General features: G+C 39.0%; 1 protein-coding gene across 3 annotated transcripts in view; it reads left to right on the forward strand.

Annotated features, from left to right (window-relative positions):
• Positions 1-18,939, forward strand: part of Mmp2 (Matrix metalloproteinase 2) — a 103,763-nt gene that overhangs the window by 33,177 nt on the left and 51,647 nt on the right. Inside the window, exon 1 of one of the 3 annotated variants that reach the window (XM_071721664.1) lies at positions 3,245-3,294. The exons of 1 other annotated variant lie outside the window; for it this stretch is intronic. In XM_071721664.1, coding sequence (XP_071577765.1) covers positions 3,260-3,294 — 35 coding nt within the window. In that variant the 5' untranslated portion in view covers positions 3,245-3,259. Of the gene's footprint in view, positions 1-3,244; positions 3,295-18,196; positions 18,232-18,939 lie in introns of those variants that run through there. One more of the 3 variants, XM_071721665.1, reaches the window with a different exon arrangement.

The raw sequence follows: 18,939 nt of genomic DNA on the forward strand, positions 1-18,939 counted from the left end.
AAATCTTCAAAAGACCGGAGCTTACAAAGTATACTTTGCGCGAAGCATTAAATTCTACTTTAAACTGTTATTTTTTACATAATAGGACAAATTGACAAGACTATTAAGCTAATTTTTGCTCGAGAGAGGAGTATTCGTAAGAAAAAGGCGTGACAGCGGAAGATCAACGCTTAACGCGCGACGACAATTCGCAGTTTCGAGGAGAGGATAGGCGGTTTTCTTCCTTGAAAAAAGCGGAACAGTGGCGGGCATTTATCCGCCGTACAAAGATGCATCTGAGAGAGCGGCGGCCGCGTACAAGGGTGGAATTAGAGGAACGCAGAAGTGACGGGATAAAAAGAGATGTAGAGGAAAAGAGAGAGTAAGAAAGAGAGAGAGAAAGAGAGCCAGGGACGAAGAGAGAGATACGCCAAGTGGAGTCAAGTGGCATAGGCTCCGGCGAGGCGCCTCGTCTCTCCTCAACTTATGCATCTGCTCGCGGTGCATTTTTTCTGTTGTCCGATCTCATGTTCCCTCTATCGTGCACCGTTCGTTCGTTTATCGCTCAGAAATCCGCAATGAACACTGGAACCGAGAACGACCGCTGCATCTGCGATGCATCTTTCGTCGAGTTGAATATTACGACGTAAAAATCCTTCGTTACATTTGAATATTAAAAATCTGAGAAAATATTGGTTCTTTTAACATTGACGTGTGTGTCTTGTGTGTGTAATCTCAATTATCGTATCGTCCTTTATTATTTCTCCATCTGTCCTTTCTACGCTTTTTTTATTATATAATATTTTGTTATCCACATCGCGGTATTATATATGTACACGTGCAATCTTGTTGGCATAATATAGTTTATGGATGTCATAATGCCGTTTCGCTGTGCACTTGTTTCATTTGAAATGCAGAGAATGTAGAAAAGCACGTCTAAGAGGGAACGGACCTTCCATCTGCATCTGTCAGTTCTCCTTGTCCGCTCTTTTAATCTTCAAACGCAATGTGCAGCTGACTGTGATGACGCATAACTTATTTTTATAAATTTCTATCTTTCGTTATATTATAATATTTCTGACAGATCTCTAAATTCTATGATACTCTTCTTTTTATAACTTTTTGAAGTATTTTTACTATTATTTTTAATATTTACTTTGAAAATGGCAGATAAACAATTTCATTGTTGAATCAATTAATGTAACTTTTTATTATATTTCATTTAACATATCTATAAATTAGTTTTCTACTCATTTTTCTTTTAACAGTTAAAAATTTTTATTTTTGACCTACTTAACTTTTGTGATAATAAATCAATTATTTTTTCTTACTTTAAATAGACTTAAATAATAATATAAGTTATTATACTTTTGATAAAATTATGTAAGTCAGAGAATTTTTTATTTTTCTTGAAAAGCGAGACGGCGTACGTAATTTATTTCTTTTTAATTATCTCCAACATTAATTTCGTTTATCTAGCTGTACTTTCTTGTTTTCATTAAGTTCCTCCAGAGAGTAATTTTATCTCACGCGGAGCAATAAAAAATTTCCTCGTTTCCTCTCAGTTCTTGTACGAACTTCTGACGAATCCTTACGCTCGTGGCCTTTACCTTTTTCACGTGAATTTTGCGCAACAGCCATGGCCGCCTTTGTCCGTCAGCCGCACGTGTAATGAAATGCGTCACATCGCTTTATGGATGTCGCATGATGCATTCAATGACGGACACGCGTTATAACATCTGCATCACGTTAAATTCTCAAAGGCATTCCCGTCTTTGGGATCGCGCAAGCGACTTTCCAATTCAGCGATTCGTTTAACTACGGAGGAATAACTCCGTCAGTTAACGCCAATTCCGTTTAAATAAATCTTGTCAACATCCTGGGATCACTGCGCATCCGCGATGGAATTACATTCCACTTCCGAAGACAGCCGGCGTTTCAAACCCGAATCCGTCGATATTTAGCGAGGTTCATGTTTATTTATTTGAATAATATTATGTATCATTTATAATTGCAATTACTACATTTTATTCAAACTAAATTTTAATTTAAAAATATCTATATTAATATAAATACAATTTATAAAAAGTAATCTGATTATCTAAATATAGATTGAATTTGTATTTGAAGGTGTTTGTACAAAAGATTTATACTTTGTATACATCGAGGTCCCGTATATGTATGTCGAATTTAGTTACGCGATACCGTCCTCTGATTTTCCGAGTTGACATTCCGAAATCCGACATTACGTAGAGGCGTGGTAATAAAGGCAAGTTGGTTGCGCCTGATGCCGGTCGGTTGTCGTCCGCCAGCGGACGGTTATTTGCATTTAATGCATATCTTCTTCGCGAACCTCGCTTGTCCTTGGCAAGCGTTATGCAATAACGTTTTCTTATTGTGTGCGTCGCGCAGTCTCGGAGAAGGTTTAGCGTGCAATTTAAGCTAGCTGGAGTTAGCATCGACGACAATTGGTATTCCGGGCGCGGGCGCGGCGGACGCGGGGAACAATTGCCATCAATTTGCAGGCCGTCGTGGACACGCATTCCCCGTCGTTTCACATGCGGGAGGCATCTGCCTCTCCCGCCGTCTTGAAAGAAAGGGAGCCTTCCGAAGAAAAAGCTCGGAGGGCTCGTGCTCCTTCGTGTGCACGTACACAATTTAATCGTCGCAATAACGACGCCGGTCGGATCTCGCGATATCAAGCGGAAACTTTGCACTATACTACAGATAGATAAAAAGAGCGTGCGATATTTTTCCTCGCGAAATTGAATGAACATAACAAGTTTTATAGAATTTGTATAATAGAAGGAGAAAAAAGGAGAGGAGAGAGAGCAGAGGATGTATAAGAATAAGAATTTTTAATGTGTTTGCATATTCAAAAGGATATAAATATATATTTCTGTAATAAAAATTTTTGAAACAGTTTTAAAAGTTCTCAATTAATTTCGTGAAATGCTACATAGAAAATTCATGTCCAGTGCCTCATATAGTTATTAACGTTATTATTCATCGTCAACAAGAGAAACGAGAACAAAGCCCAAGCTGCCTCTAATTAATTACGCGAGATAATTAATTTCAAAATAGTTGTCGCGGAGAATCTGGTGACCAATCCGAGTGCAACATTGTCGTGCACGGCGCGGCGGGGCCTACTCGTTACACAACGCGCGCGCGGAATAGAGGTGATAATCTAGTCAAGCGTAGCCTGCCAATCGTGGAACACAGCCCGAACGAATCTATTCGGTTATGCAATTGAAGGCGTGCAAGCGGGCGTGCAAGCGGAATGCAATTCGCGCGAATGCAACGCACGTCGCGTGTGTACGTAAGGCAGCATTATTACGTGGTCACGGTGTTACGTGTTTACGTGTGCGACGTCGCCGACGACGCCGTCGTCGCGTCGGTCGCAATGTGCGTTGTCGCGCGCGCGACCTCCGTGGGTGCGCGAACCGCAGACCGCCGCTAATGGAGAGAATCGCGAATGGCGGCTTAATTACCACCGCCAAGAAACTCGCGCGATATCGAGACTCCGCGTCACGTCCGTTCTGCGGGATTTTTGCGCGAAAGTTTGTACGCGAAGGCGCATACAAAATTGCAGACTCCGAATCGAGTCGAGCGTTAATTATTTTTTTTAACGGACAATCTATATTCTCTAAATCCCACAGAGTGGTTTCGCCATTAATATATATTAGAGTGTGTTAATGCTCGTATGGATTTCAAGGACTAAATTGATTTTTGTGGTGTCGAGAATTTGTATATTTGAGTATCGAATGGCAGAATAAAAGGCGCCTGTAACATAATGTACAATGTTGATACAAATATTACAGACTATATATAAACGCTTTAACTTAAAACAGAACTTAAAAATAATATACATTCCGTATTGCACTGCCTACATCATACCTTTCATTCGAAATATCAATAACTGAATCCTGCTTTACTTGATTTAATTTGCAGTAGCTTATAAAGCTTTTACAGTTGCTTACAACTCTTTTGCGCACATTAATGTCTTGCACGCGGCTCGCACGGCTCGCACATAATGTAGAGAGCATGAAATAAATATAACGATGAGAGTCGTCTAGATAATATTCGAACTGTGATTGGTTAAAAGTCTGATCACCAGTAAAACAATTACAACTCAACAAAGTGATTGCGATAGTCACCCCAAAATAGAGAGTTGTCACCCTAATTTCAGTAAATGCGGGCACTCACAAGATAGGAGTAAATTTTTCACTGAAATTTTTAGAGCGGCTACTCTACCGGAGTGATACGATTTCACTTTAAAGCGTTAGTGAATCACGATTTACTAAAGATCGACTGATAAATGACAGAGCAAAATTTTTCACTCAAAATTGTAGAGTGGATGGAGTGCAGATGTGCACTCAAATGGAGTGCGATCTCACTCCAACTTATAGAGCGTAATTTTACTCTTTCTTAGAGTGGTGAATCGCTCGAAGTGCACAGGCTCAATTTTCACTTTTCGTTACATTTGCTTTGCTCGTTTTACACAATATTTCATTCTTCAATTTTTAGAGAATATTACTGGTTAACGATGTTTCAATTAATATCTAACTATAAAATCTCGACAATCGATTCGTTATTTTATACTCGTTCGGCCCTTCGAATATCAATCTTCAATCTTGGACGCTTTAATTTCGATCTCTATTAACTCTCTTTTAATTCTTGATTGCGTTTAATTCTTGGCCACTCAATTTTCCATTTTTAATTTTAAATTTTCTCTTCTTTCTCAGACAGTATCTCATCAAAAATTTTTTCTTTTTTATTGCTTATTGACGTGTGCATAATTAATGGCAAGATAAATCTATATTTCGTTTATTGTAACTTTTTACCAAGCAATCAAATATACTGTATTATATTTCCACTGTAACTGTCTCGCAGTGCAAATGTTTATTCTGACACATTCTCGGTACCTATATGATTTCTACAAATTTATGCGCGCGCGTGCAGACATATACGAGGGCAGAAAACATACTCGGCCAGACGTAGTGGAAAATAACGGGTCCGAAATTTTTTTTGACCGCCGAAATACATTCCTGCGCGCGCGTTCGACTGAGTGTAATCTTGCAAATCCGAAATTTTTTTTTTTCAAAATGTGATCAAACACGTTCCAAGCGAACGCTGATAGATAGAAGAGCCTGACAACCGAAGGCCGATATGCTCCTTTTGATGCAACGTCATGGAAGCGGGACACGTGAGAAAAGTGTTAAAAAACCAGGATACGATTGACGCGCGGGTGTAATCGATGAACGAACAAACGCTCCATTTTTATTCCGCACATCCTGACAGCCATTTTTAAAGAGCAGTTAGTATATGTATTAGATGTAAGTCTTGTATCTTTGATAAATTATTACTTTTCTCGCAAATTCCGACGAAATTATGGCAAAAGAGCTCTTCTTATAGTCACACGAAATTTTGCAGTGATATTACATGAATTAAAGAAATAAACGTTTATTGACGTTTAAATTGAAAATAATATACAGTCAAAAAATATAATAATATAGTTACACACTGTTAAATATTAAAGGATAAAATTTAAACCAATATTTTGAGTTAAATATCATTTTGTTATATTTAACTACCACGTGTAGTAGTTAATTACCAAAATTTATTATTTTAACACAAAATAGTGTTATTTTAACTCTAGTGGTTTAGTTAAATTAACGACATATTGAGTAGGAGCAGTGGTGACCTAGTAGAAATTATTAAAAATGACTTAAATTGAGCATAATTTGACACTACGAATGTAACAGTGCACAATGTCCAATAAAAACTACAGAACTACGATTATTTTCAAATATAATAATTTAGCTATATACAATGTCCAATTGAAAAACAGAACTTGAATTTTTAAAAGGTAGAAAGCATATAATTAAATTACACACATTATTGTGTAATACATCCTATCTTTCGTGTTTCGTCTTTTATTAATATTTCCAGAATATAAAATTTTAATTTGTATCCTCCAACTTCCCAAAAATTAATGCGTACGAGAGAACCTGCAGTGTTTCTTTTTAGGTTTAATTTTAGAAAGCGCGACATAAAATGCGAAATACGACGATGAGATGCAATTCCGTTGCGGCTACCTCTCGCTGAAGGAATCGCACCGTCAAATTACAAAACATGTAACCGAAATACTCTATCGTCAAGTCAAATTGTAGGGGAATAACCTCCGGGAGCTCGAATGCATCGTCCGAGGAGCCAGAATGCACGATTCCCCTCTTTTTTCATTTTGAAAGAGCCATCGAGCCCTTTGACCCTTGGCGAAATTGCGCGATCGCGGCTGGTGGTTGGCGTTCGCTTCCGCTCCAAGTGCATCGCGAAGTGCACGCCAGCGAAGCTCGAGTGCCACCCCTCAAAATGCACTCGAAGCGGCGACGCAAGATGTTACATACCGCCGTGCAACCGCCATACGGCATCTCTCTTTCCCCGCGAGGGAGACATCCCTCCTTTCGGGGAAAGAGGACACTCGTGGTTTTTCTCCCCCTAGCTCTAGTGAAGGGCTGGGAGTGCGCGCCTGGATAAGGGCAAGGGCAACCAAACAAAAAAATCGACGGGAGCCCTTCGCGCTGGCGGACCAATCTTGAACACGATCTCGCTTTCGGGTGTCTGCTTGGAAGCCTTCTTTTTTTTTTAAATCTTTTTTGAACCGTCACATCGAGGGTGGCGGTCGAGTTTCGATACTAATCTCCATATAGCCTTTGTTAATCTGAAAATAAAAAAATGCACATTTGAGAGAAGTATTTCAGAAAGTATTTTTTAATAATCCCGCACTCACGCGATAGAATTAAAGACACGGATGTTCTATTTAAGGTTGATAGTTTGCTTCTTTTGGAATATTATTTCTTCATTGTCCAAGAACAATTTGGTTAAAGTTCTGTAAAATTATGAAGATGCTTCCACGATTTTTTTTAAATTGAATGAAGTGACGATATTCAAGTCACGATCGAAAGAGACGAGGGCTGTTCCATCTCCTCGGCGGAAGCCGGTAAACGCATCTCCCGTAATTATTTAATCTTTTTCCCGCGCCCCGTCGACGCTTTCGTCTTCTTCCGGTCCCTCAATATCCCGAAGGGCGGGAAATGAATTTTGCAGGAAGCGCGTTAGATGTCTCTTCATTTCCAGCGCACCCCCCCGTTCCCGATTCTAGATCGAATCAGGCGGAGTTAGAGAATCACGCGATTCCGCGAGTCGTGCATCCGGCAAATAAAAGGCCCGGTCGAGAGGATTTCTCCGCCGAGTTCGATCGATCGATCGATCGATCGCGAGAGGAGCGGTATCCCGTATCGCGATCCTTTTCACCCACCGCGAATCTCTCCGTGAAATCTACGGAAAATTGCAATTCAGTGAATCAGTTAAATATAATGTAGAATCTCATACTTGGAAGGAAATTATTTTGCATTCGAATGAAAGTGCTGATGGAGATCTCTCGAATTATATTAACGTGGTTCGAGTTTTAATAAAAGTAACAGAGCGCTGACATTTGAAATTTATACTTATTACTTTTAAATTTAAAATTACAAAAGTATCTAATAATATAAATTATTAAATAAACTGTATATTAATCCAGTATATTAATTACTTGAATAAGTTCTTTATATTTTTACATAAATCATGAAGTTTTATTCAATTATAATTTTTTATTTATAAAGCTAATTTAATTAAAATATCAATTATTACAATTTCTTGCGCATTGTATAGATCCTATATTCAAACCATATCAAATACATGTTAATTTCTCAAATCTATTTTTATAGAAGGATCATGCAAAGACGTAATGCAATGATCTTCTCTTTCGATCAAATACATTATTAAACGTCAGTTTCTCGCACGGGGAACGCACTGACGCTCTCGTTTTACTTGCATATAACAACCTAATAATAAACATCTCCTTTTCGGAGTTTGTGTACGTATAAGATATACAGGACTAACCGCGACGAGGGAAACTGGACGAAAGATTAACGGGCGGTCAAAGTCGAGTCCTCGAGGATGTCATCCTCATGCTTGCGCAGGGGCTTACACGCTCTTACGGTCGTTTACACAAGCGACAAGTTACACGGTGGTCCACGATAGGTCGCTCGCATCGTGTTAGTAGCAGTCCCTTTTCTCCTCCAAGTTGTATCCAGTTGAGAGAACCGTCGTCCTTCTCTCGTTGATCACCGTTCCCGTTAACTTGTACGGCGATGTGTGCCGTGTCACCGATCCCGTGACCGTACCCATGCAGCCTCGCCATTTCCAATGGCCGTTAGACAGATAAGGGAGCTTTCTTAAATTGGGTTACAGCGCGATTAGGATCTCCGCCACGATCTTATGGCGTACGAAAGGAGAGAAGAAGTCATAAATCGATTATCTGGATAAGAAAAGGGAGATCGGCGGTGAGATTGTGCCTTTTCTCCTGAGAAAAAAATGTTCTTTTTATTGAAATTGAAGCAATTTAGCCACTTTGACTTTGTTTAATGTAATATTATATTGTTTTGGCGGAATCTCTTGTGTGAGAGACAAAATTAGAACTTTTTAAGAAAAGTAAAGGACGAACTTTACGACGACGTGTGTCATGGTATTATTAATTTATAATAAAAAATGATGTACATTATTACGATTTATTACATTAGCAATATAAAAATAATTATTTATTGACGCTAACCAGACTAAAAATTTTAACATCGTCATTTATATTACATGAGAGATTTTACACAAAGCAATCTGTTATAACGTATGTACCATAAAGGTGATATATTTTATATAACTAAATCAATTTAGGTATTTATGAAATTATATTCCATTTTCTCTTCAATTAATTGTGTTACTTATTATAACGTGAATTAATTATATTGCTTATATTACACGTTGAAACAATATATTACATGTACATAACGTATATCAGCCTCCGTGGAGTGAAGAAGATTCTTCGGAATCCCGAAGGTTTATTCTCCGTAGACTATTTTCTACTTAAGAAAAAGGAAATTTGTAGAGAAAGGTACATGTCAAGCGATAGCGATTTATGGCGGCGGAAGCAATTCTCCATGACAAACGACCATTTTAGAAGCACGTTGTTCCTCTCGCGTGTCATCCTTTCTCGCGACTCCCAGTTGATAGATAGACACCGCGGGTTTTCCCGACGCGATTGATACACGAATTTCCCTAGGAAATAGGGGATGCTTGGATTTTTTGGGCAACAAAACGACAAGAAGAGAGAGAAGGCGAGAGAAAAGAAATTCGCAAGAGGCGATAAAATTAAACTTTTTTTTATAGAACTGATAAAAGTAAATAATTTCAATTTTTGTATTTTATCTTAGTTTTTTCTTTAAAAAAATTAAAAGATAATTAAAGAAACCTAAGAGAGACAAATTAAATATTGTATGGTAGGCGATTTGCACAGCCGTTTTCAGAATTTCTTTGTAAAATAGTAAAAGAACTCGTTATCATTACAACGGGGAGAAAATTATTAAATTGATTATTAAGTCGCTTTCTACGTCGCGCGGACGATTAACATTCACATTCTGCTGTAATGTGCCCGGCCGTTACACAAATTTTAATAATATGATATTATGCACGCGGCTAGAACAAAGCTCCGTTGTTGTAATTATTATGGAATTCATTCCTTTGTTGCATCGCCATATTTGCGAACGATCGCGTAATGATTTATTATGGCGAGTAATTGGTGAAAATCAGTGTTCACTTCGATCCTGTTATAATCGAACAGGACGAATTATGTGACATATTTACCTACACTGTAAATTTGTCGCAATGCCCCAGTAATATAAGAGAATGTTTTTTTTATTTGTTTAATGAACGCGGTATTCATTATTTCTTCGAAAAAGTTTTCACAACGGTCATTGAAAGTTCTTTGACTATAGGCACGAACTTGTTCGACAACGGAAGTCTCTATGTTAAATATCTAAATTAGAGATGAATTAATTTCCAAGACCGTAAACAATATAATTCGAAGTTTAAATTACTGTCGAGCGCAATTTCGTAGTTATTTAAATTACTTCAAGTTTATTTACTTAAGTGACATTATGCATAGCTTATATAGTATTAAATTGTCGAGGTACACCGCAAAACCATCAGCTTTACATTGAAGAAGAAATTGTGATTTTTATGTAAAATTTAGAGCAGAATCTTTTCCTAAGTATAATAAGGTTTCAAGGAAATTAAATATAAATTATAATTATTCGCTCAGATGAATATAAAAATATAATTACATAATATAACGCCGTTCGAGGAATATTCAAGGAATTTCCTTTTTAGCTGCATTTTTTTATTATAATTCTGCCGCGAGCAAACTTCGTCTTGAAAGCAAAAATATATAAGAGGATCGAATAGGAAAAGATCAGCGCGAATGGGAAGCTCGACGACACCTCCCCGATTTTCTTTCCCCTCTTCCCTTTTTTTTTAACTTTACGATTGTTCCGAGCGATCACACCGGCAATTAGACCGCACCGTTAACTTTTAATATCCGCCGCTAATAGCCCTTTTAACGGGGCGCGTAATCCGATTTTGAGTTTTACGTGTACGGCGACCCGGGGCCCGGGTTAATTGCGCTAATTGGACATACGGTTGCGTTTAGTATCGCGTGGAGGTATGCGCGCACACCTAATTTCCCTTTTCTCTGTGCCTCCCTCCTTCCCACCCCTCTCCCCTTTTCTCCCGCCTTCGCTTTTTGTTCCTGCACCGCGTTGACTCGATTAAAAGTCCCTTTGTCCGGGCTTGCTGACTAAAATGGGCCATCTATGGAGAGAGGGAAGGGGAGGAAGAGGGGGGAGGGGGAGGAATAAACGCGTGCGACGAAATTAATTTAGCGCGGTATCGTATTAGCTTCTCGGGCTTCGGCAGCGTTAAAATCCCACGCAAAAGGTGCACGGTGCGTTGCTGCATTGCAGTTTCGAATGGCAACAGAGCCGCGATAAAATCTCGCATACACACACACACACACACACACACACGGAAAAAAAGGCTTGGTTGAATTTACCAAGTTTTTCTTGGTTGCATATATATTGGTAACTACAACCTTTGACTTGGTTGCCGTAACCATGTACACTTAATTTGTTTCACGATTCAAATTTGGTAGGAACTATTGGTGCTTATAATCAACAAAATTAGTTGAGGTAACCAAGAAATTGTATTCTGATTGGTCACCCAAAAATTAGTTCTCACAAACCAGCTACCGTAGCTGACCGTAGCTAGTTTAACCAAGTTCTTGGTGAATTAAGCCATGGCAGCATGGCTGCACTGCAGTCGAAGACTGAACGTGCTGACATTACGCGGATGTCGTTCGACCTGTCGTTGCGTCGTCGTTGACGATTTTTCTCATCAGCGTCGTGTGCGGGTATCGGTCGCGGTGAAACGCGAACGGTATCTTGGAGAACGGACGCGCGGCGGGAATCGCCGGCGGACCCGCGAAGTCCTTCACCAACCTAATCTAACCTTCAACGCGCGGCGGCCAGCGGAGAATCTACGTCCCGGATTCCCGGCGACGCTCGCGAGCCCCGAGGGGCTCGTCGACGTTTTCCAGCGCGCCGTCATCGTCACCGTCATCATCATCGTCGTGGTTACCGTCCCGCGATCGCCGGTTGCATCGCCGCAATCGAAGACTTTTGACACGAGTGCTTCCCTTTCTTCCGTTCGTCTGCGACGACGGCGGCGATGGTGACGATGACGATGACGACGACGACGACGAAGATTCGCGCGGTCGCACCGACCGCGCGAATCTTCGTCGTCGTCGTCGTCATCGTCATCGTCATCGTCATCGTCACCATCGCCGCCGTCGTCGCAGACGAACGGAAGAAAGGGAAAATCACCGATGTGTGTTACCAATTTCTTTTGGATGGTCCAACCAAGTACTATGGTTGCTCCAACTACGGCAGTATAACCAAGTACTATGGTTGCTCCAACTATGGCAGTATAACCAAGTGCCGTTGGTATATGTGACCAAGATATCAGCTGGCGCATATATAATCAAGGCACTTGGTCGAGGCGACCATTTTTTTTGTTATCTCAACCAAGTCTTTTTTCCGTGCACACACACACACACACATGTACGACAATGGATTTGCCTAAGTAATTTTGTTCTTATCTTTTCGAAATTTTATCTCGCCGGAAAACCTCTCTGCCGCGTAAAAGTTTAATATCGATGGCCCCTACGATATTCGTGCCGAGCTCGAGAAACCTCGGGATATAATAGGGTTGACTTTTTGCACTGACCGATTTGAGAAAAAAGAAGATAAAACGACGGTCCCTTCGCGATTAAAGAATAATTTTGTTCGAGCTTGCTTTTTCTTATAGCAAACATGTAGTTTTTTTTACGATTAAATTGATTATATTTATATATAGCTCTATATTTATAGCAAGCATGTAATTCTATTAAATTAATTATTTGTTTTCTGAAATATGTTAATTATTGTTCAATTTCATTCGATTCAGCATTATCTGTCGATGTCCCATAAATTATAATACGCGAATCATGTTGCGAATATTGAAATGAAAAGAATTGAATTGATGAAAAGAAAATAACAATTTGAAAAAATTTGAAAAGCACGAAAAGCACGGCGTTAAAAGGTCAGTCGCATTAAACTAAACGGAATTCGGAAGCATAACGTACATTCCTGAGTATACCACGATACCTCTATTCACTTTTATATTTTGAGCTTAACACCGTGAGGCGCGATAATTCCGTATAGTCGGCATTTCGCTCTTGTTTGAGAGAGATGGGCGCGCGAAGATAGGTAACAGGAATTTACATAATCCTGTTCCCTCGCGTCGTATAATATCGGGTGCGGGAGAAATTTTTGCCGAACTTGTCCGAACAATTTTTGTTACCTTATAACTCTTTCGATCCCTCGGCAAAAAGGAGAAATATGAAAAATCCATACTTTTGGAGTTATTTTTGCACTGTTCTATCTTTACTGTAAATTTCGACCTTATCTTATCTACAATGAAAATTTTATTCTCGCCGGAGATTTATGACTTTGGAAATTTCTATTCCAGTATGAATATTTAATTGATTCACAAAAACGACGAAATAATCGACGTATCTGTGTAAATTTCGAGAAAGGTTTCTTAAAAACCCTTTATGAAATAACATCCTCGCCGAAGGAAGTAACAAAGATACAATTTTCAAATACTTCTTACATCTTCTGTTGGAATTCCAAGAATCAATACATCCCGTATTTGTCGTACAGATAAACTCATCGGGAAAAGAGCTTTATTCGCTGGGGAATATTTCGACAAAAAGACGTGCGAGTGCAGGAAAAAAAAACAAGAATTCCACGGAGAGTAGTTGAGTTTCGTTAAAAAAGAAAATCGTAGAGGTTGCATTCTTTTTGTCGAACGTAAACGTCATCATGCGACTTGAGGACTTTTGTAACGTCATCGGCCATGCAGAGCCGCTTTGGAGGAAACATGGTTTTCCGGTAATACCGCATTTACTGCCTTTTCTTTTTACGAGTCCCCGAGAAGTCTCCAAGCTTCTCTGTATTTTACGACGTGCAACGCGAAGGCGGTGCACGATCGATACACGCTACGCGCGTCGGTCTTCTCTACCTCTACCGGTTCCGTCTCTTGTCGGCAATTTATCTGTTTAGAGACACAGTGTTTGCTCTCGCAAGACAAAACATCGCGCGAAAAGATCAGGAAAAGCGGTGGCGCACGCGCGCAGCTTTTTCGCGACGCGTTTTCGCGGTCCCCACCGGGCTCGTTTGTTTCCTCACGCGAAAGAAGAATTCTAGACTTCGAGATGTAGGTACGCGGCGAAATTCGCGAGGTGAATTTTCTCTGTTTGCCGAGGGAAAGCGCGGCTGCGGAAAATAAGGACACTTTAAACACGCCTCCTAACGCGGCGGTGCTATTATATTGTGCATTATGAAAATTAATTTAAAAATAAAAATATTAATTTTAGCTCGACGTGTTGAAACTTTAAAAAAGAGTATAAATTATTATACTAAACTAAAATTGTTATACGGAACAGAGAGATTCAGTAACAATAATAAATTATTATTTTATTAAAACGTGACAGTTTACATTGATTATAATCAGTAAAAAATTTTGTGTTAAATTTAACATATTTTACATGTCCCACTTTACCCACTCTAATTTTTATGTTAAATTTAACAGAAGGCAAATATGTAAATAAATAACACAAGTAATATGTGAATAATTAACATAAAATTGTGTTTATTTTAACATATAAAATATGTCACCAAGAATTTGTGTACATTTACATATAAATTGTGTTGTTTTAACTTTTAGAAACGTTGAATATCAACTTAACGCAGAAAAGTCAAAATTACATTAACACCAGTGTACATTAAATATTTAACACAAAAATTTCTACACAAATAGAAATCCACTCAAATACAAAATGTTTTTTTTCCGTGTACCTATACCATTTATTACTTTTTCTCTCTTTTTAAAGAGTTAATTGAGCGCTAAGTGTATGCAATTGTACCACTGATTGCAAAAATGGACTTTACAGCAACGTTGAATATTAACTTAACGCAGAAAAGTCAAAATAACACAATGACAATATGTTACATTAACACCAGTGTACGTTAAAAATTTAACACAAAAATTTCTACACAAATAAAAATCCACTTAAATACAAAATGTTTTTTACCGTGTATACCAATTTCCACTTTTTCTCTTTTTAAACAGTTAATTGAGTGCTAATTGTATGCAATTGTACCACTGATGATTGCAAAAATGGACTTTACAGCTTCACGTTTATTCTGCCATTTACTATTCGACGACTATCTCTTTCTCTCTCTCTCTCTCTTTCTTTCCGCGGAGATCAACTTTCTTGTAGATATCGCTCGCGACCGCCAAGTCCTTGAAAAGAATCTGAACTTCTTGGAATATTTTATTACCTCATTCGCAAACTCCGGAAACTCATCTCTTTCAACTTACCTCGTACATCCAGGCCATTTTTTCCCTTCCTTCGTCCCTCATTTTATTTCTACGTTCTTCTTCTTCGCCTGCCGATAAGACCTGTCGTTTTTTATCGCACATGTAATGCTTTCGCCTTCTCTCGTGAAACCCAGTGAAACCGCCCCAAAATTTGTTCAAGGACAAGTATCGCAAAAACGTAAAACACGATCCTTCGCTTCGAGCGCGACTTCAATATTTCTACATGTAGAATGTTCCATTACCCTATCACTCAGCTGCATATTATATTCTCATATGGAAATATAAAAAGAAGAGAGAGAAATATCTCTTTATATATTTATATATTCTCGGAGGAATTTGAAAATGATATTTTTCCGTAGAGTTCAAGTTAGCAATACTTAATCGATTATAATCAGAATACCTCAACTGTTCTAAATAATCGCCATTTCTTTCACTTTAGCCTCTGGCACCTCTAATTAAAATGTAATTTCTGTAATACCTTTATATTAACGAGACTGTAATACCACCGACTGCTTCTCAAATTGCAGAAATTTATGCTCGTACTAGATTCAAATTATATATTTAGTTTAAATACATATTGCAATTCGAGATGTGTTTTATTTTCTTCTCGATTCAGAGAGAAGTGCTCGGGCGCTTTCCCCGGGGACATCCCGGAATTACTTTACGTAGAATTCTCGTTTTATCGAAGATTCTCGTTCAGGAGACGCTGGCTAATCGCGAAAGTTCGGCATCTTCCTTCCGGTTAGGTAGGGAACATTAATCGATCGAGTCATCGACGGAGGTAATGACAGAGAAGGGATTTCTTAATTCATCGCCCGGGTAATTCATGAAGTTTGCTGTTCAGTATATATGTGTTATGTGTATGTATATAGGTATATAAAACTCTCTCGTTTACACTGCCGCCGAGCTGAAAGTTGTCCGCGAAGATAAGTAATAAAGTTTATCGAGCCTGAGTATCTCGCGAACGCTGTGTAGCGTCGAATGAAAGATCACATCTTTAACACGGTCACGCGGTTACTTGCCTTTTCTTTTTATTAAAAAGCCATTAAATTACGTATAAGTGTTATTTGACAAACGCAAAGAAGGAATATTACTTTAATAAAATAAAGAGATCTCTTCTGATATGACTTTTTATTCGACGCTGGATATATTTACAAAGAGATTATCCCACATCTGTTCAAGTTTTTTTTTATCTTATCCTCAAAGCCAAAAGGGAGATGTTTCAGAATCCTCGTTCCTGCGGATTACTCCCAGTATATACTGAGAAAATACTGCAAGCTGTTGCGGAAAGGTCTGCCCCTTTCCGATTACGAGCGTTCCTCTCGGTCGAGAGAGCGACAATAAAGTCTGGCCGAAAGATCCGGGAAAGATCCGGGCGGGAGATATAATAGGACGACTGAATCACGTGTTACGGACATGTTCGAATTTTCCGCCGAGCCTGCGGATTAATTTAAAGGAAGTTGTGAAACATCGCCGATACAAGCGTCGACTTGATTGCGGAGAGATAGAATCACTGCCATCGACGTATTCATCTTCGACCAAATGTTAAATCGATAAATTTTCTCGCGATCGTGACTCGGAGATGCCAGTTAATTTTCTCGGAAATGCGTCCTTTTATCACCCTCGTAAATCTATTCACGTGTAAAAAATGGAAATCCCTGTTTTACATCGAACTTCGAGGGATTATTTTTTTATAATTTCCGGGATAATAAATCTCCCGCTGAAGTTTTTAGGCGTGAAACCGTATAGGAAGTGCGGCTCGTAGTATAGATATCCAATGTCATGAATTATATAGTTTTAATTTAACGTTACTAAGATATTTATTCGGTGTTTGCTAAAAAATAGACGAGCTGATTTTCGTTTAATTCGAAATAATTCGAAACTTCATAATTCATTCATCTACACTATAATATTTCGATTATACATTTCGAGCGATATTCCAATTCTAATTCCGATTCTAATTTTAATTCCACAAAGTTATAATTTAATTTGAATTTCTTAAGGATTTGGGAGTCTAAAACGATCACTTTCTCAAAGCAGAAGTCAACGTTTCGTTCCGAGATTTCATAGAAATCGCTCTTCTACAGTTGGATGCAAATAGCCAGTATAGTTTCGCAATGGCAGGATCGATGACTCACTCTCTTTTCCGTACTCATTAAACGCTCGTCCTGCCGCCGTTGTGTAACGCGACGACAAAGGATCAACGTTAACCACGACGTACGGCACGACACAACGCAACGGGGGTGTCTGCAAACCGCCGCGCCGTACCGAAATAACGATGGGTTTTCGTTCCGCCCCGAGCAATTCGGGAGCCCGCCGACCGATCCGATCCGATTCCGCGTGACGGACGACCGGATCGGCCCGATTCAATTTGACGCGCGCTTTTGTACGAGGACGAGCTTTGTCCCGCAGGATCTCTACTAATTAACTCTCTATCGCATAGTTGCTCCCGGACAACTACCCAAATAGTTGCTACTAGCCGTACCTCACTATCGAAATCCCGCTAAAAACATGTTGAGTTAAAAGTAGGGGAAAGTATGAGCGTATACTTTCCCCTAAATCAAATCAGCAATTTAAACAGGCTGCTGCTTTATTGATTTTAAAATCAATCGAGATATTAAATAAAAGAAATATAATTGAAATTCTTGACCTAGAATTAAATTACATTAATAATCTACGAACAATAAAGAGAGTGCTAATTTTTGGAAACAAATAAACGTTTATTCGAAATATTTTTTTAAATCAAGCCTAAGGGCAGTAGGTATAATTGCAACGGGAGGATTTGCGATATACTCCATTATCACATCGCGAGGAGTCCAGCGGAGCCTCGAATCGATGCAAACTTAACTAATATGCGATCGTAATCGCATCATTGGCGCGGAAGACTGATGCGGCTGATCGTGAAGGCAGGTAAATCCCTGCGGCGTACATAAACGGTGGTTTAAAATTCGTGTACAGGACATGTACACAGGGTCCGAATAAAAGAGCAAATTAACGGAAAAGAGATAAACGAGTGCAGCCGACGGTTTCGCGTTCGATGTGAGGATGGTTAACAGTCTCATTTTACACTCGCGCACGTATATTAATTAATTCGAGCACGTTGTTGCGGAAGCGGCCCACACTCGCGATTATTATCCGCACAATTGCGGTCGCAGTACATTGGCGCGGGGTGGCGGAAGGGGAGACGGAAGATCCTCCTAATATTGTCTCGAGATAATTGGATCGGCTCTCGTTGAATTGACAGGAACCGACGGGATATGGATGGGAAAGTTCCACCGATCGCGGCACACGGAATCCCGCTGGAAAATTCTCCAAGATGTGGAACGTTTGCATAAGGTCGGAAATTATACAAAGTCGATATTTATATACATGGCACTTATCCATCAAATTTATATATATGTACACTCTTTGCCGTTATATTTTTTCAAAGAAGCAGCGACTAAATAAAGAATTGTATTTTATACTCTCTAAAAGTTAAAGAGTGAAATGCAAGTGTAACGAAAAATTAAAATTGAGCCTGCAATGTGCACTTCGAGTTATTCGCCACTCTAAGAAAGAGTAAAATTATGCTCTATAAGTTGGAGTGAAAGGGCACTCCTTTCGAGTGCAGTAGATCAGTGTCCATAGGACTAAATTATGTCACTCTACAATTTTGAGTGAAAAAATGTCACTCTGGTAAAGTCATTTATTAGTGAATCGTTCTTTAGTAAATCGTGATTCACTTTAGTGATGAGATCGTATCACTCCGGTAAAGTAGCTCTAAAAATTCACTCCTACCTTATGAGTGTCCGTATTTACTCAATTAGAGTTGCAACCCTCTCTTTTTGGAGTGACGCAATCACTCTGATATATTAATGGCAAAACCACTCTATGAGATTTAGAGAGTAAAATAATTATACCGTAAGAGAATTACGATGCGAGAACGTGGATTTCAGTTTTATTATTTTTATTTTTAATCCGTTGCGAGAGAAAGCCGCGTAACGTCGACGATTCTATTTTCTCTGTAAAATAATTAAACAGCGAGACGTGAAATCGCGACGCGAC

This window comes from Temnothorax nylanderi, unplaced genomic scaffold (genome assembly GCF_030848795.1).
Source record: "Temnothorax nylanderi isolate EJ_2023f unplaced genomic scaffold, tnyl_v1.0 TNYL_tig0432_pilon, whole genome shotgun sequence".
Classification (NCBI taxonomy): Eukaryota; Metazoa; Arthropoda; class Insecta; order Hymenoptera; family Formicidae; genus Temnothorax; species Temnothorax nylanderi.